This window comes from Lutra lutra, chromosome 11 (genome assembly GCF_902655055.1).
Source record: "Lutra lutra chromosome 11, mLutLut1.2, whole genome shotgun sequence".
In the NCBI taxonomy this organism is placed as follows: domain Eukaryota; kingdom Metazoa; phylum Chordata; class Mammalia; order Carnivora; family Mustelidae; genus Lutra; species Lutra lutra.
The window spans coordinates 93867705-93887299 of record NC_062288.1 but is presented as its reverse complement, the minus strand read 5'-3'; the positions used below and the strand labels follow the sequence as shown (position 1 = coordinate 93887299).

The 19595-nt window shown below is 44.1% G+C and overlaps 1 protein-coding gene across 1 annotated transcript in view; it reads left to right on the top strand.

Moving 5' to 3' along the window:
• Positions 1 to 6622: 6622 nt before the first annotated feature.
• The window catches only part of ZC3HAV1 (zinc finger CCCH-type containing, antiviral 1), a 62563-nt gene continuing 49590 nt past the window's right edge, over positions 6623 to 19595 (top strand). The window contains exon 1 of the mRNA XM_047694229.1: positions 6623 to 7283. Coding sequence (XP_047550185.1) covers positions 6976 to 7283 — 308 coding nt within the window. The 5' untranslated portion in view covers positions 6623 to 6975. The remainder of the gene's footprint in view (positions 7284 to 19595) is intronic.

Sequence of the window (19595 nt, the reverse complement as noted above, 5' to 3'; positions counted from 1 at the left end):
ACTGGCTGACTACATGGGGCCCCTTTTCTTCTGGAAGGTCCAGCTCTCACAGAAATAGACACTCATTCTAGGTATGTGGTTGCCTTTCCTGGCTGCAGGCACTCACTGGCAACATTCTCTGGGGGCTTAAATATCTCCTGATCTACACACATGCAATCCCACATAGCTTCGCATCTGACCAGAGGACACTCTTCATGGCACAGGAGTTTGGGGAGTGGGCCCATGTACATGGGGTCCACTGGTCATATTACATGCCTTACCAACCAGAAGCTGCTGGATAAAGTATTGGAATGGCCAATTAAAGATGTAGTCGCAGCTCCAGCTGCAATGATGATGTTTTCCCCAGGACATCATGGTGTGTGCCTGCCATCAGACAACTTAGTATGTTGCTGTGTCTTCAACAGAAAGAATGCATAGGTTGGGAAACAAGAAATGGAATCCATGAGTGGCCCCAGTTAGCATCATTCCAATGACCCAGGGCTTCTCTGTTCCTACAACTCTGGGTTCTGCAGAGTTAGAGGACTCGGTCGCCAAAAGGGGCACGTTCTTGCCTGGGGCACAGCAAGTTCCCATTGGACTGCAAGTTATGGCTGCTACCAAGCACTTTGGCCTCCTAATGGTCAGAGACTAGCAGGCAAGACAAAGAATCCCTGCCTCATCAGAGGTCATTGACCCCTCAGGGGTCAATGATGCGGGAGGAGCTAGGGCAGCCATTAGACAGTGGGAACAAAGAGGACTTTGTGTGGACTCTGATGAATTTTCTGGGTGTCAGTTGGCACTTGTTGGCCTACCCGTGACTGTGAATGAGGACAAAAGTAGTAACTGTGGCCTGAGAAGGTGCTTGGACCCCTTAGGCACTGGGACTTGGGGTACTTGCGCAGGGAAGCTAAGGTGGGAGTGAAGGATGAGGAGAGTTAGAATGGATAGTTGTGGAGAGCTATGCTGAGGACAAGTTGTGGCCTTGTAGCCAACCGCAGTGACAGAGGGCAGAGTTCATCCCATGAAATTCCCTCTTCTAAGTTCCCTCACAGGGAGGGTGGCCTCTGAGAGTCCTAAGAGAGATGTTCCCTGATACGGACAGAGAAATAGATCCATGTAGTGCACAGGGTAGACGAGAGTGGATATGGTGTGTCACTCAGATGCCCCCGTCAAGTCAGGGCTTGTTGCCCAACTGCCAGAAGATGTGTTTAAGTGAAAGCCTCCAGTTTTAGCTCCTTCAGGATCTGCTCCAGGGTTTGAGCTCAAGTCATGCACTTTTCAGTGGCCCCTGGCCATGACTGAGCAGGGTTGTGGTACACGGCTGTAGGCTTCTCTGCCCAGTGCTAGACTCCTGCTCCCAGGTGGGCTGGCCAACTTTGTCAGGTCCGTATCCTTGGCTGACCGCTCTCTGGGACAAATTCTGCTTTTCCCCTTGACTTTCTCCAGTGTTACATCCCAGGGATCATCTGTACTCTTAATTTCTTATCAGTATCTTGCTTCTGGGGAACCCAAACTGTGACAGCACGCATTTTAAAATTTCCCCAGAAGTTTCCCTTGTCCCTTCCCATGATCCCTTATATTGTTTTTCATGGATTCAAATTCAGGAAAATTTTAGACCTCTCTTCCCAAACATTTGAGCCAAACCTTCCTTCTCCATTCTTCCAAAATCTCCCTTCACCATTCTCCTATATATCCACTGCAGCATTTAACCACTGATTCTCTTATGTTTTACTATTTTCATATCTTCCCAAAAAAAGTTCATATATATATCATATATATATATATATATATATATATATATATATAATTTAACTTCTGCATGTTCAGAGCGACTGCCTAATGTAGGGACCGTATGGAAAATGCTATGTTGAATTTATTTGATAATGAAAGCCCAGGCCTGGGAACCTGTTAGAACACAAATAAGGGGAGCACTTGGGTGGCTCAGTGGGCTAAGCCTCTGCCTTCAGCTCAAGTTATGATCTCAGGGTCCTGGGATAGAGCCTTGATTTGGGCTCTCTGCTCATCAGGGAGCCTGCTTCCCCCTCTCTCTCTACCTGTTTCCCTGCCTACTTGTGATTTCTCTATCAAATAAATAAATAAAAATCTTAAAAAAAAAAAAAGAACACAAATAAGGCCAAGTGGATTAAAGGCAATTATGGAAGTAATAGCTAGAGGGAACAAAAAGTCAGATTATCCCGTGAGGGCCACATGTTTGGCTGACTTTCATGTCAAAGTATTCTATTCTTGAGAGACACTGTTCATCTACCATGAATTACCAAGCAGAGTTTCTGTTGATCATTTTCAAGAATTTCTTCTTTTTAAGACTTTATTTATTTATGTAATCTTTACACCCATCGTGGGAATCAAACTCACCACCAGAGATCAAGAGTTGTGTGCTTGGCTCTTTGCAGATAATATGAGAGTTTATGTGGAAAACCCAAAAGACTCTACTTCAAAACTGCTAGAACTCATATAGAAATTCAGTAAAGTGTCAGGATATAAAATCAATGCACAGAAATCAGTTGCATTTCTACAGACCAACAACGAGACAGAAGAAAGAGAAATTAACAGTTTCAGTTTCATTTACAGTTGCACCCAAAACCATAAGATACCTAGGAATAAACCTAACCAAAGAGGCAAAGAATCTGTACTCAGAAAACTATGAAGTACTCATGAAAGAAATTGAGGAAGTCACAAAGAAATGGAAAAATGTTCCATGCTCATGGATTGGAAGAACAAATATTGTGAAAATGTCTATGCTACCTTAAGCAATCTACACATTTAACGCAATCCCTATCAAAATGCCATCAATTTTTTTCAAAGAAATGCAACAAATAATCCTAAAATTTATATGGAACCAGAAAAGACCCCGAATAGCCAGAGGAATGTTGAAAAAGAAAACCAAAGTTGGCAGCATCACAATTCCAGACTTCAAGCTCTATTGCAAAGCTGTCATCATCAAGACAGTGTGGTACTGGCACAAAAACAGACACATGGATCAATGGAACAGAATAGAGAGCCCAAAAATAGATCCTCAACTCTATGGTCAACTAATCTTTGACAAAGCTGGAAAGAATATCTAATGGAAAAAAGACAGTCTCTTCAACAAATGGTGTTGGGAAAATTGGACAGGTCCTTGCAGAAGAATGAAACTGGACATTTCCTTACACCACACACAAAAATAGACTCCAAATGGATGAAAGACCTCAATGTGAGACAGGAATTCATCAAAATCCTTGAGGAGAACACAGGCAGCACAACCTCTTTGACCTCAGGTGCAGCAACTTCTTCCTAGAAACATCACCAAAGGCAAGGGAAATAAGGGCAAAAATGAACTGTTGGGACTTCATCAAGATCAAAAGCTTTTCACATCAAAGGAAACAGTCAACAAAACCAAAAGACAACCTACAGAATGGGAGAAGATATTTGCAAATGACATATCAGATAAAAGGCTAGTATCCGGAATCTAAAAAGAACTTGTCAAACTCAACACCCAAAGAACAAATAATCCAATCAAGAAATGGGCAGAAGACATGAACAGACATTTCTGCAAAGAAGACATCCAAATGGCCAACAGACACATGAAAAAGTGCTCCACATCACTTGGCACCAGGGAAATACAAATCAAAACCACAGTGAGATACCACCTCACACCAGTCAGAATGCCTAAAATTAACAAGTCAAGAAATGACAACTGTTGGCAAGGATGTGGAGAAAGAGGAACCCTCCTACACTGTTGGTGGGAATGCAAGCTGGTGCAGCCACTCTGGAAAACAGTATGGAGGTTCTTCAAAAAGTTGAAAATAGAGTTACCCTATGACCCAGCAATCACACTACTGGGTATTTATCCTAAAGATAAAAATGCGGTGATCCTAAGGGGCATGTGCACCTGAATGTTTATAGCATCAGTGTCCACAATAGCCAAACTATGGAAAGAACCTAGATGTCCATCAACAGATGAATGGATAAAGAGGTGATATGTATATATATATACATATATATATGTATATATATATATAAAATCTATATCTACCTATCTCAATCACACAATGGAATACTATGCAGCCATAAAAAACCTGAAATCCTGCCATTTACAATGACATGAATGGAACCACAGGGTGTTATGCTAAGTGAAATAAGTCAATCAGAGAAAACAATTATCATATGATCTCCCTGATATGAGGAATTTGAGAGGCAGGGCAGGTAGGTTGTGGGGGGGTAGGGATGGAAAAATGAAACAAGATGGGATCAGGAGGGAGACAAATCATAAGAGACTCTTAATCTCAGGAAACAAACTGAGGCTTGGTGGGGGTGGGGGGGAGGGATAGGGGGACTGGGTTATGGACATTGGGGATGGTATTTGCTATGGTGAGTGCTGTGAATTGTGTAAGACTGATGAGTCACAGACCTGTACCCCTGAAGCAAATAATACATTATATGTTAAAAAAAAAAAAAAGAGTTGCATGCTTGGGGTGCCTTGGTGGCTCAGTTGGTTAAGCATCTGCCTTTGGCTTGGGTCATGATCCCAGGACAAGATCCAAGGCCCCATTGGGCTCCCTACTCAGTGAGGAGTCTACTTCTCCGTCTCCCTCTGACCCTCCTCCCCACTTGTGCTCTCTCTGTCTCAAATAAATAAATAAAATCTTAAAAGAAAAAAAGAAAAGAAAGTTGTATGTTCCTCCAACTGAGCCAGCCACACACTCACATTTTGAAGAATTTCTAAGTTGACAATCAAGTGTATCATTAAAAAAAAACAACAACTACCTGATCAATGACCCATTTATTTTACCTGGGAGAGTGTCGGGAGGAAAACCTTTTTCCTCTTCCAACTTGGATACTGTGGTTGGGGATCTGCAAATTAACTAACAATAGACAGATCAACAGGAAAAGGAGGAGGTTTATTTTCACTTTGGAAGCTGGGGGGAGCTCCCAGTAATGGAAAAGTCCTGGAATAGCCAAAGTTTATATACCTCAATTTAACAAAAGAGTTTATTTTAGGGCTTCAATGGGAAAGTATAGAAGGTTCTATTGGGCTTTCTGATGCTAATGGAATGGGTCAGTCTGTCTCTTCTGGGTAGCTGAATTAGCAGGAAGCTCCCTTTGAAGGGGGTTAATGGTAGCTGTATCTTCGGGAGGGTCCGCTTTCAGATTAAGAGAATTTCAGATAAAATTTCTTTTTGGGTCTTCTGTAGCTCGAATGTCTTCTTCTTCTTTTTTTTTTTTAAGATTTATTTTTATTTATTTATTTATTTATTTGACAGAGAGAGAGATCACAAGTAGGCAGAGAGGCAGGCAGAGAGAGAGGAAGGGAAGCAGGCTCCCTGCTGAGCAACGAGCCCGATGCGGGACTCGATCCCAAGACCCTGGGATCATGGCCCGAGCCGAAGGCAGCGGCTTAACCCACTGAGCCACCCAGGCGCCCCAATGTCTTCTTTTAAAAATAATCTTTATACCCACCCTGGGGGTCCAAGAAGGTTTCCGCAAGGGATAAGGCCTTGTCCAAATATCTGAAGAGAGGAACCTACCTGAGATCTTGGTGTACGTCTAAGCACGCCTGTGACCATTTGCTGTTGGGAATTAAGCGGTGCCTGCGGCACCCCTGTTACCGATTGACCGCAGGCAAGAAAACATCAAGAAGTGTCTCTTCTAAAAGCCCTTGAAGGAGCGCCTGGGTCAAATAAATAAATAAAAGTCTTAAAAAAAAAAAAAAAAAAAAAAAAAAAAGGCCTTGAAAAGGCAAAAAAAAAAAAAAAAAAAAAAAAAAAAAAGGTGGGGGGAAGAGCACTCGTCGCTGTTCTTTAAGAGAGCATGGTGCTGGGACGCCTGGGTGGCTCAGTTGGTTGAGCAGCTGCCTTCGGCTCAGGTCATGATCCCAAGTCCTGGGATCGAGTCCCACAACGGGCTCCTTGCTCAGCAGGGAGCCTGCTTCTCCCTCTGCCTCTGCCTGCCATTCTGTCTGCCTGCACTCGCTCTCTCTCTCTGACAAATAAATAAAATCTTTAAAAAAAATAAAAAATAATAATAATAAAAAAAAAGAGAGCATGGTGCTGGGGGAGAAAGAGCACATCGGTCCTGGCTGAGCGGACCACGATCTGGGGTGTGGGGCCCGATATGGGGAACCTCGGGTAGCCTGCAGGTTCCACCCTGATGGCTGTGTTTGCTCAAGTTACTTCCCAAGTACAGATCGAGGATCGTAGCCAAGTTACAGATCGAGGATCGTAGCCAAGTTACAGATCGAGGATCGTAGCCAAGTTACAGATCGAGGATCGTAGCCAAGTTACAGATCGAGGATCGTAGCCAAGTTACAGATCGAGGATCGTAGCCAAGTTACAGATCGAGGATCGTAGCCACGTTACAGATCGAGGATCGTAGCCAAGTACAGATCGAGGATCGTAGCCAAGTACAGATCGAGGATCGTAGCATCGAAGCTTTGGAAACGTAGAGAAGATTGGCTTCTAGCGGAGGTAGGGCGCCCAGCCCTGAGCGCTGGGTTCTGTGCTTTCCCGGAATGGGTGGGGTGGAGAACAGAAACCTCCTCAAGGGGGCTCCCAAGACGCGCGTCATTCGCCACTCGGGCTGGCTTATAAAAACACCAGAGCCCCAGATCACTTTTAGTTTCTCTTCTTTCGGAAGAAGCCTCGCGGAGCCCAGCTGGAGAGCGTCACCCTCGCGGAGCCCAGAAGCGAGCGAGGGGTCGGTCGGTCGCGGCGGTGGCCCGCTGATCGGCGCGCGCCGTCCGCTCTCTTCCCATTCGGCGGCCGTCGCGGGTGACTTGCAGCCTGCCACCGGGCTCGGGTCAGTGAGTTCTGTCCTCTCGACCCGGGGCCGAGCGGGAAAGCGAAAGCGCCTGGTTCGGCTAAAGGCGGCGAGGAGCGCGCGCTCGCTGGCCCGGGGCGCGCCCGCCCGAGCACCGCCCGCGCCCGCCCCCGGACTCCTATAAGTTTCGATTCTCCCCGGAGCAGAGTCCCGCGTCTGGGCCTGAGAGCGCAGCGCGCCATGGCGGACCCGGAGGTGTGCTGCTTCATCACCAAAATCCTGTGCGCCCACGGGGGCCGCATGGCCCTGGACGCGCTGCTCGAAGAGATAAGGCTCCCCGAGGGGCAGCTCCGCGAGGTGCTGGAGGAGGCTGGGCCCGACCGCTTCGTGCTGTTGGAGACAGGCGGCAGGGAAGGGATCACCCGGTCCGTGGTGGCCACCACGCGAGCCCGGGTCTGCCGTCGCAAGTTCTGCCAGAGACCCTGCGAAGACCTGCACCTCTGCAAGCTCAACCTGCTGGGTCGGTGCAACTATTCGCAGTCGGATCGGTGAGTGCACGAGAGGGAGGGGGGTGGCGGCTTCGCGGGGCTCAGGTCTGGGAGCACTCTCAGGGGTGCTGCTCCGCGAGGGGCGCGCCCCCGTGGGGACCTCGTACCTCCAGTCTCGCGCCTGTGCTTCCCCCGCCCCTTCCGCGCTCCTGCACTTGGCGGTTCCCTTGCGCCCAGCGCCTCCACACCTGTCCTCGATTTGGCTAACTCCTCATCGCCCCGGGAAAGACCACGCTCATCTCCCCACCCCCAGAGGAATACAGTACTTTTGGGCAGCCTGGGTCTAGAGCATTTAGAGGCAGGTTTGGGAAGGAAGGGAAACGCCTCCCCTGTGTGGAATCGTGAGTCTTTCCCTCTGTACTACCGTCGTCCCTGTCCGCGCCCGGATTGTCTGTGCCGCAGCGAGCTGGCCCTGCGCTTGGCCCTCCGTTCCCAGCCCCCTCCATGCCCCTCATTATCGCCTCCCTGATCTCTGAGGCTAGTCCGCACCACCTGGCCAGAATGGTCCTCTTCAAGGTTACCGATGAAGTAGTGTCTTCTCCCAGCGCTCCTGCCCCAAGTTCTCCGTGGTGGCCTGAGCGGGTGACTGCCGGCTCTTGGGACCACTTTGAACGAGTGCGGCGGATCTTTCGGGCAGCTGCTTCTGAGTTTCAACTTGTTCATTTTTTGCCTCTTTAGTATAGTGTGCCCCGAGGTTTTGGGTTAAGCCTTTTGACCTGTCTTCCCAGTCTCTCCCGAAGAGAGCTCACTCCCTTGGGTTCAGCTGTCACATCTACAAAGATGGCTTCCATATGTGTACCGGCTGCCTTCGCCTTCCTGCTACCTCTGGGTTCTTCCTTCCCCAGTGTCCGAGCAACATCTGTACCTGGATATGCTGCCAGTCGGTCACACTCATCCTCTTTCCTCCAGGGCGGGGTCTCTGGCACTGCCCCAATCCCTTCTTCACCCTTCACAATACCTTCATCACCAAGCCCTTTTCTTGAGGGCGCCTATCTCCTTCCAGCTTGGTTTCCCCTCATCCCATCCCACTTCTGATTGAATGCTTGTTCAATTAGTGAATGATTCTCTCTGACCATAGTCGTTCTCCCCATCTTTTCTGTCCCTGTGCACTCTTGCTCAATTATTTTTCTTGATATACCACTTTCTACACTTGGCCCCTCCTTAAAAACTTTAAGTGGTGTCTTGGTGTCCAAAATGGTGGCCATCAATCTTTTGATCTTGTGCTTGTTAGCAAAAACCTTTGGATTACTCACCCCAGTATGTGTGTAGGAAAGCATACAAAAGACCCGTGTTTTATTTATTTATTTATTTATTTATTTATTTATTTATTTATTTTTAAAGATTTTATTTATTTATCCAACAGACAGAAATCACAAGTAGGCAGAGAGGCAGGCAGAGAGAGGGGAGGAGGCAGGCTCCCCGCCAAGCAGAGAGCCCCATGCGGGGCTGGACCCCAGGACCCTGAGATCATGACCCAAGCCAAAGGCACAGGGTTTAACCCACTGAGCCACCCAGGCGCCCCAAGACCTGTGTTTTAAATGGATGAGGTAGATGAGATAAAACAATTTTTTTTTTTTAGGACAAAATGGCAAAACTTCTCAAAAAGTGCTGAATGTGCTCCATTATTAAAAAAATATATATTTATTGAATATGTTGGGAAGCACCAAATTGAAAGTTGGTTTCTAAGTTTTGGTAAATTATGAATGAGTATAGAGGGAATCCTCCAAGTCACAGCGACCCAGGAAATCTGGGAGGAGGAAGAAGGGCAGGGGGTGGAGGATAGAAAGGGAAGGAACATTCTAGTACTATCCTCAATAACAGCAGAGTCGAAGGGATTTATCTTCTTCCTTTTTTTTTTTTTTTGGGTGCTTTTCTGATCTGTTACTAAAAATTCAACGAGTGTTGGCTTTAGTTTTAAATATATATATATCTGTTATATTTTAATATTTTACTCTAGATAGTTTCAAAATATATTACAGAAAAGAGAATGATGACCTGCTAGGTACCCATCATTTCAATTCAATCGTTTTCAAAATATGGTCAGTCTTGTTTCATTTAATCCTCCCCCTCCATCCCTGTCCCCAGCGCCTAATGTGTTATCTTAAACCAAATCCCAGAGATTATGTGTTCCGTAAATTCTTTAGTATCTCTAAAGGGTAAGGACTCTGTTTTATTATTAACATAACTATAGTACAACAATCACAATTTTTTACAATTACAATTTTAATATGATCTGATTTTAATAAGATCTGATTTTAATATGATATGGTTGGCATTCAGATTTCCCTGATGGTCTTATGATAGACTTGCATTTTCAGGAAGAAACATACAAAGATATTATGGATTCATAATTGTTTAAATATGTTACATACCAACATGTAAAGAAACTTGCAATTTCTTATACACAATATGTTTAGACACTTTTTTTTTTTAGAAACTTTAGTTTTTTTGTTTTATGGATATTATTATGGTATTTTTGTGTGTGTGGTTTGAAACATCAAAACCATTTTAAACTCCTATATTGGGTTGTTAACCAGGACTTTTATGTATTTAAAAAATTTTTTTTAAGATTTTATTTATTTATTTGACAGACAGAGATTACAAGTAGGAAGAGAGGCAGGCAGAGAGAGAGGAGGAAGCAGGCTCCCTGCTGAGCAGAGAGCCCGATGTGGGGCTTGATCCTAGGACTCTGAGATCATGAGACAGAGGCTTTAACCCACTGAGCCACCCAGGTGCCCCCTTTTTATGTATTTTAAAAGGAGAGATAGGATACGGGGATAATTCGGTCTTTCAAATTTGGATGGCTCCTCTGGGGAATTCGTTAAAGTTTTTTTTTTTCTTTTAGTGAAGCTATACATTTTCACTTCTTACATATATTTGTCTAGTTGTTTTTTTTTAAATTTCCTTTTTCATCACTTTTGAATTAGAATTACAAATTTTTAATCCATTAAAGTGTATTTTGTCGTTATAATAGGGTCCTTGGGAGAACTTTTTTTTTTAACTCAAAACTTAAAAATATGTTTTTTCCCCAAGTGTGTTTTAGAAATATTCCCCCTTCTGAGAAATTTATAAAATCTAAAACTTGACATGTAGCAGTCTAAGGACTTCCTACAGGTTAATGGGATCTGTTGACCAAGTGATACTCCTATCAGTTGCCTGAGTTGCCAGTTTGCATTTTGCTGGACTTATAAAATCTCCTTTACACTGCTTTATATAAAAATTCCTTTATATTCATAGATAGGACTTCTCCTATCTATCCTACAGTATGGGTCTTTCCTACATGGGTTTTATTTTTTTTTAATTTTAAAAAAGATTTTATTTATTCATTTGATAGAGAGAGAGCACAAGCACGAGGAGCAGCAGGCAGAGGGAGAGGGAGAAGCAGGCCCCCTGCTGAGCAGGGAGCCGGAAGCGGGGGCTCGATCCCAGGACCCTGGGATCATGCATGACCTGAGCAACCCAGGCGCCCCTCTCACAATCCTTTTAGCTGTACACCTTAGTGAACATGCTTGCTTCAGTGTTTGGTATCTCCTTGTTTTGGTACATCAGTTTGGATGTTTCCGTTTGCTTTGCCGAAATATATGCCCACACGTGGAGTTCTGATCCCAGTTCTGATGCAAATGGTTAACTACCATTTATTGAACAAATAACTACGTATGAAGCATGATGGCAAGCAGTTTAGAGATGGTATCCAAGATGGTCTTTACTATGACTCCGGAGGTGGATATTATAAATCCTTTCTTAATAGAAGTCAACTCAGACCCAGAGCTGTTAGAAATATCCAGAAGGCCACAGAGCAGATAGCTGGCAGAGTTGTTGAACCCAGATCCAAGAGCACGATTACTTAACGAGCTACTTAACGTGGGGAAGTAACTCTGTGAAGTAGGATCTTTCATTAATTCAAGTTGAGTGGGTTTTTTGTTTTCTGGGTTTTCTTTTTTGTTTGTTTGTGTTTTTTTGTTTTTTCCTTCCAAGCATGACCATTTAACTGTGTGAAGCAGGCTCTCTAGTGTTTTCAACTAGCTTTGCGGTTTTTGCCAATGTGGGTGTTTCCTTTGGGCTCTTTCCTGTTTGTATGCCTTTCCTGTTTGGTTAATTGTAACTTTGGGTGGGGTAGTTAGATGGAAGAGGTTTAATTGACTAATAAATTGGGGGGAAAAAGCAGATTGCAAAGAATAATATTCTTTTAAAAATTTATTTATATATTTGACAGAGAGAGAGAGAAAGAGCGAGCCAGAGAGCATAGGCTGAGGGAATGGCAGAGAGAAGGAGAAGGCTTCCTGCTGAGCAGGGAGCTAGATATGGGGCTCGATCTCAGGACCCTGAGATCATGACCTGCGCCAAAGGCAGACGCTTAACTGACTCAGCCGCCTAGGTGCCAAGCAAAATATAATATAACAAGCATCAGAGTATTTATCTATATTCTAAAAACATAACAAAAGTTATATAAAAGAAAATACAAGATAAATAAGCTTACAACTCACCTCCCAGAATAAGAAATACTTATGCTTTTCATTTTGCTTTTCTTTTAAGATATAATAAAAGCCATAACAGGCCAAACATTATTTTCTATTTCTTAGTCTCATTCCTTTCTCTCCCCAGAAGCAACCTCTGTCAGGATTTATGGTGTGTCTTCTGCCCCTCCATGAATTCTATAATTTCCTCATGTTTGCATGTTTGTATCCTTGTACAAAATGTAGTATTGTTTTATATATTTGAGAATTTTTTTCAATGTTATGTTTGGAGATATATTCCTAGTGATACATAAGGATCTAATTTATTCATCTTAATGGCTGTATAGTATTTCATTCTGTGATTTCTGGCACAGTTCAGTACCTGTGGCCCCAGGAACGGTCATTTGGGATATTTCCAGTTTTTTGCTCTAGAAAACCCTGCTGTCAAGAATATACATGTCTCTTGGTGCTTCTCCAGAGTAGCTAGATCATGAGGAAATGGAGTAGCTGGGCTGAATGGTCGCACAGCTTCAACTTTTCCAGATTCTGACAAGGAGTTTCCTGTTTTAGAGTCCCAGTTTCCCCATCTTATATAATAAGATAATATAATAAGATAATGCCGGCTGGCACTTGGCATTATCACAGACTTTTTTTTAGTTTATCCAATTCCAAGGGCATAAAATGATACGTTAATGTTCCAATTTTTAAAAGAATTTTCTCTTTAAAGTTTTTATTATGTGATACTTAACTCTTATGAAAATATATAAAGCATCTAATGAGTTACCTGTACACATGAATCCGCTTCAGAAATACAATTACTCATTTAACCGTACCCTGAATTCTCTCTCTCTTTCTCTCTCTCTCTTTTTTAAAGATTTTATTTATTTATTTGACAGACAGAGATCACAAGTAGGCAAGAGAGGAGGCAGAGAGAGAGGAGGAAGCAGGCTCCCTGCTGGACAGAGAGCAGAGAGCTCAGGACCCTGGGATCATGACCTCAGCTGAAGGCAGAGGCTTTAACCCACTGAGCCACCCAGGTGCCCCTCTCTCTCTCTCCTTTTTAAGTAGATTCCATGCCCAGTGTGGAGCCTACTATGGGGCTTGAACCCTGATATCAACAGTCCAATGTTTAACTGACTAAGCTACCCAGACATGCCTGCATTCCCTTTCTTGATCATCTCCCCCATCTTAGAGGTGATAGAGATAAATACTGTTCTTTTTTTCTCTTCAGCTTCAATAAGGTACCATTGACTAAGAAACATTGTATATACTTAGGTTTACAATGTGGTATTTTGTTTTTATTTTTTAAAGTAATCTGTACCCCAAAGTGAGACTCGAACTCCAGATCTTGAGATCGAAAGCCTCATGCTGCATGGACTGAGCCAGCCAGGTGCCCCTGTGATATTTTGATATATGTGTACATTGTAAAATAATGTCCTCAATCAAGCTAATTACCCAATTATCTCCTCATCTGTTTATGCCCTTTTTATTTTTGATGATGATGAGAACACTTAAGATCAACTTTCTTAGCAGATTTCAACTATACAGTATTATCATCTATAGCCACCATGGTATACCTTAGGTCTTTAGAATATATTCATTTTATAACTGAAGATTTGCATCCTTTGACCAGTATCCCCGTATTACTTACCCCCCGCTGCCCGCCAGTCCCCGGCAACCACCATTCTACTTTCTGTGAGTTTGACTTTTTAGATTCCGCGTACTACAGAGATCATACACTATTTGTCTCTCTGGCTTATGTCACTTAGTATAATGTCTTCTAGCTTTATCCATGTTGTTGCAAATTGCAGGATTTCTTTTTATGGCTGAATCATACATATCCCTTTTTTTTAAAAAATATTTTATTTATTTATTTGTCAGAGAGAGAGAGCACAAGGAGGGGGAGAGGCAGGCAGAGGGAGAAGCAGGCTCCCCCCTGAGCAGGGAGCCCGATGCAAGACTTAATCCCAAAACCCTGGGATCATGACCTGAGCTAAAGGCAGATGCTTAACCTACAGAGCCACCCAGGCATCCCATACAGATTCCTTTGCATATCTATGTATCTCTGTCTCTTGTCTGTATCCCACATTTTCCTTATCCATTCATCTGCTGATAGACGTGTAGGATGTTTCCATTTCTTGGCTGTTGTGAACAATACTGCATTGAACACAGGAGTGCAGATATTCCTTTGAGATAATGAGGTCATTTCTTTTGGATATATACCTAGAAGTGGGATTGCTGGTTATACAGTAGTTCTGTTTTTAATTTTTTGAGGAATGTCCATAGTGTTTCCTATAGGGGTGTACCAATTTATAATCCTGCCGATGCTACTCTGCATGTGGTTTTTATTTTCCCCATACATTTATTATTTTTTACTATATGCATGCATTTCTTTTTTTTTTTTTAAGATTTTATTTATTTATTTGACAGACAGAGATCACAAGTAGTCAGAGAGGCAGGCAGAGAGAGAGAAGGAAGCAGGCTCCCTGATGAGCAGAGATCCCGATGCGGGGCTCGATCCCAGGACCCTGGGATCATGACCTGAGCCAAAGGCAGAGGCTTTAACCCACTGAGCCACCCTGGTGCCCCTATGCATGCATTTCCAAGCAATATTTAGTACTGTGTTGCCTGTTTTCAAGCCTATAAATGATATAGATACTAAGTGTGCAAATACTTGATTTACTTTTCTGTGTGCAATATCATGATTCTGAGACTCACTCCTAATGTACAAAGCTGTGTTTGTGTTTCTGTACCATCTTGAGACCTGGGCAAGATGGACTTTTGCCCTGGGCCCTCTTGTATTACAGCCCTACTTCTGGCCGTTATTTATTTATTTATTAGTAATTTAAGATTTTATTTATTTGATGGAGAGTGAGAGCACAAGCAGGGGGAGCAGAGGCAGAGGGAAAGGGAGAAGCAGGCTTCCCGCTGAGCAGGGAGCCCAATGCTGGGCTCTATCCCAGGACCCTGGGATCATGACCTGAGCCGAAGGCAGATGCTAACTGACTGAGACACCCAGGCGCCCCTCTGGCTGTCTTTTAGTTACTATCCCTGCTCACTCTGAGGAGACCAAGGAGCCAAGGAATCGTGCCTATCTAGCACCTGTAGCACCCACTTTCATTCTAGACCATGCTCTAGGTTCTGGGGATCCTGGTTTCCCAGGCCCACTTCCAGGCAGGGGAGGACTTCTTTTCCAGGTCCTCCTACATGTGGCTGGCATGCTCATTGCCTGTGCATGTTGGCTTGAGCAGTGTGGGACACAGTCTGGGGTGGGAAGAGAGAAGGGGTGAGCCAGAGTTGGAAGCCAGGGCCAACTTGCTTCATTCCTATGTACCTTATCAGAGAACTGGGAGGAGTCTGAGAAGAATTCTCACGTGGCTTTCCAGGTCATTTTGCAAGTATGTTTTCAAGATAGGAAGATGAACAAAAAATTTTCCCCCCAAGATTTTACTTACTTATTTGATAGAGAGAGCGAGAGCACAAGCAGGGGAAGCAGTGGGCAGAGGGAGAAGCAGGCTCCCCTTCAAGACTCAATCCCAGGGCCTCAGGATCACAACCTGAGCAAAAGGCAGATGCTTAACCCACTGAGCCACCCAGTCGCCCCGAAGACAATATGTTTTATTGAACTGTTTCGTAGCTTGATTTTGTACTTTAAATGTTTAGGCGCTTGGTGTATGGACCTCAATTTTATCTTGTCCCGAGTCCCAGACGTTTTAGGAAAGGGACTGTTTTAGCTCTTTGAAATGTATAGCTTTCTTTTATAGGAATTCTGAGATTTATATACCAGTTTTTCTTATCAAAATAGGAAGTGTTTTGAATTTTTTGATATGAGAAACAATGATATATTGAATATTAAGGTATGTCTCTCCTTGTGTACGTGTGCAAGAGCTCCCTAGGTACCTACCAATAGATTCATCTTTAATTTTCTGAGATAATACCAGATTGTTTTCCAAGGGTGCATACCGGCTTTTACTCCCATCAGAATACAAGCCATCCCTTGCCTCATATCCTTGCCATTTGAACATTGGCCTTTTTGGGGGGTGGTGGGGGGGGTAGGTGAGGAGGGGTGGGAAGAGATACAATAGCTTTATTGCTTTGCTGGGCAAAGGAGACTGCAGCAGAGGTGTGCAAGATTGTCCGGAGGAGACATCGTCAGCCCTTTAAAATTTGTGCCAATACAAGCAATGCAGTATTGTACCTCACTGTGGTTTTAATTTATGTATTTCTGCGTCTGGCCATTTTAAGACCTAATGCTCATATTTTTGGTTTGTCTTCCTTGGCATCTGATTAATAAGAAATAAGAGAATTGCCTCTTACTTCCATTTTTGAATTTTTTATTGTCGTCTTACTGCTCTATTTATTTTTGCTTGGGATAGTCTCTGGTTTTTTTTTTTTAACCATTTCCAAGTGCATAGTTCATACTTAATCTTGATGAGCACTGAGTAAATGGATAGAACTGCTGAATCACTAAACAGACATCTGAAAGTAGTATAGCCCTGTGTATTAACTATGCTGGAATTAAAATTTAAAAAAAAAAAAAAAAGAGGAATGACCTCCAGATTGGGCGGTGGGTAGGGGGGGAAAGCATACAGTTCAATGGCGATAAGTATGTTCATGATGTGTAATCATTGCCATTCTCTGGTTCCAGAACATTCTCCTCAGCCCACACAGAAACCCTACACCAATCAGCAGTCATCCTGTTCTCCCCTCTCCCTGTCCACCCCTTTCTAATCTACCTGTTGTCTCCATGGATTTGCCTTATTCTGGATATTTCTTGCAAATGGAATCATACAGTATTTGTCCTACTGTGTCTAGACAGACACAGTTTTGACACTTGTTTTGAAGGTTTACCTTTTACTTTTGCATGTCACATGTCATTTATGTGGTGTATTTGCAGAGCTGGAGTCTTCCCGGAAGTCCCTTCAGTTACTGAGTGTGCTCTGTCCGCCGAGTCTAGCTGTCAGGTTGATGGCAGTATCAGGGCCCAGAGGGGGGTGTGCCCCATCAGAATCATTTGGGAATTTCTATTCCCTTTTTAGATTTGCTTCATGTTTATTTTCACTTGGCTGATTCTGACTTTCAATTCCTGCCACTTTCTGCAGAAATTAAGCTAAGGGACGTAAGGACATTATGAGTGATAGTGTGAATCTTGATGAAATGTTGAGTAAGGGACAAAGAGGCATCTGCCAACAAAATACTTTCTACTTTTTACGTAATGGAGAGATGGCGAAGTGAACAGAGAAAATGAATGCAGGGTTGTTTTCCTTCTGTAAAAGGGTTCTAATTTGCTTATAGTTCCTGACCATATTTACTTCCAAACAGGTGTCTTTGATCTTTACCTATAGGCTACTCTGCGGTTGGCAAGGCCCCAGAATGAGGGTGAAAAGGAGTAAAAGAATCCAGGAGGATTTAGGATTTCAGGCCCAGTGAAGAGTCAGTTTCACTAAGTCGGAGCAGAGGAGCTGGATGCGGGTTTTGAGGAGAGAGCAGAGCCCTGTTTTGCCATCTTTTTCGCTCCTTCACCCTGAGAAACTTTTTCATCTGTTTCAGACCCACTCAGAGCATCAGGTCACCTAGGGGAATAGTTTTCAAACATTTTGATTCTTCAGCCCTATCAGTAGAGAACATTTTGAGCATGTACTCTTATTATGTATATATTTACTTAAAAATCACATAACTAACGTTAACTCTTAATTTGGATATTAAATATTGACTCACTTGTTTTCATCTTTTAAAAAACTTTTAAAATCAACTTTCTATGATTTACATACAGTAAAACGTACCCATTTAAAAGTATCCAGGCTGAAGAGTCTTTTTTTTTTAAGATTTTATTTATTTATTTGTCAGAGAGAGAGAGAGAGAATACAGGCAGGCAGAGTGACAGGCAGAGGCAGAGGGAGAAGCAGGCTCCCTGTGGAGCAAGGAGCCGGATGTGGGACTTGATCTGAGGACGCTGAGATCATGACCCAAGCCGAAGGCAGCCACTTAACCGACTGAGCCACCCCGGCATCTCCAGGCTGAAGAGTCTTGATAAATGGATATACCCCATTGGTTGGTTATACACCAATGGATACAGGCAATTTCTATTAGAAAAAGAAAAAAGAAAATTTCAGTTCTAAAGGTCATCTTGTGCACCTTCTGAGTTAACCAGTGATCCTCCCTACTTCTCTGCCTCTTACAGCCCACGCAATAATTTTTTACTTTTTTTAAGTAAAAATGTACGTAAAGAGTTGTAACTTTTTGTTGTTGTTGTTGCTGTACCCTGAGGTATCAGTTTTGGGTAGCTCCTGGGGTGTGGTAGGTAACCAGCTTTGGAGCAGTACGTCTCAAACTTTGATATATATCTGAATCACTTGGGGAGAGCTTACTCAATGCAAATTTCCATGTCCCACATCAAAGATTCCGGTTTTGCGGCGGCGGTGGGGGCGTGTTGCGGAGGGTGGATTGGGCCTGAGGATCTGCATTTTCGCCCTCGCCTAGGATTCTTTTACAGGGGTGTGCTTCCTGGCAGATTGCAAAAGTGGGGTTTTATGTGGCTTCGGACTCTGAGGGCATAAAAGAGAAGTGGGATGGATTCTTTAGTGCAGAGTGAACAGGAGTTGAAGAAAAGGATTGCTTTCTCCAAGGTTAGGGTGACCTGTTACTTTTCTGTGATAGAACCGCAAGACACACAGGGAATGTGGGGCATTTTTGCCACTCCCTCAACAAATATTTATTGAGCACATGCTTTCTGTGGCAAACAGCCTATTCTAGAGGCTTCTGCCCCTTTTTTTCCCGCTAAAGGAATCTTCAAACCACTGTTAAGCAGTTTATTAGTCTTTCTCTCTAGTCTATTTGAATCTTTCTCTTTGCTTCCCAAGGGATTCATGTTGAGGAGTACGGCAGGGAGAGAAGGGAAGGGACCTTTGTGAGGAGAGGATCTTGAGGCTCCCTTCTAATCATCAAGATTCTGGCAAAACCACCCCCACCCCTGAACCCTTTACTTTTTGCTTCCTACGCCTTTTCTCAGTCCTGATGTGGACTTAGGGGGATGGTTCCCAGACTCTGCTGCCCATTGGAATGACTTGAGGTGTCTTTAAAAAGAGTCCGGAAGCCCGGCTCCTCCCCCCCTACAGGTTCTGATTTATTGGCTCTGGAGTATGGCTAGGGCACTGAGCTTTTTTAGAAGTCCCTAGGTGATTCTTTTTTTTTTTTTTTTTAAAGATTTTATTTATTTATTTGACAGAGAGAGATCACAAGCAGGCAGAGAGGCAGGCAGAGAGAGAGGAGGAAGCAGGCTCCCTGCTGAGCAGAGAGCCCGATGTGGGGCTCCATGCCAGGACCCTGAGATCATGACCTGAGCTGAAGGCAGAGGCTTTAACCCAGCGAGCCACCCAGGTGCCCCTCCCTAGGTGATTCTAATGGGCAACACTAACTTGGAGCGCTGGGGATGGGAGGCATTGTCTGCAGTGACAGAGAGATGATTTCTGGGTGCCCCACTCTGGGTGCAGTAGACTACATGCAGGTCCTTGGTGCCCCCCAACCCCCATCCTCTGTAGGTGTGGTCCTCTCCTCTTGCCCTCTGCTGCCCAGAGTCTTGCAGCCAACGAGGTGCATTCCTGTCCCCTAGCAGGTGCACCTGGAGTTCGCCCTGTGGCCGCAGTTGGCCAGCCTTCTCTTCTTTGCACCTTGTAGGTTCTCGATAGTACAGTCATGGCTAGAGTCATCTCCTTTCTTCAGCCCCACGCTTTCTCTTTCCCCACACGGTCCCTTATCCTGCTTCTGGTGCTCTCTATTGGCCTACTCCGATTCTCCCCAGGACTCCCAGATTCGCAGAGCCACCCCTATCTCTAGTAGCCTGGCAGTTTAACCTTGAACA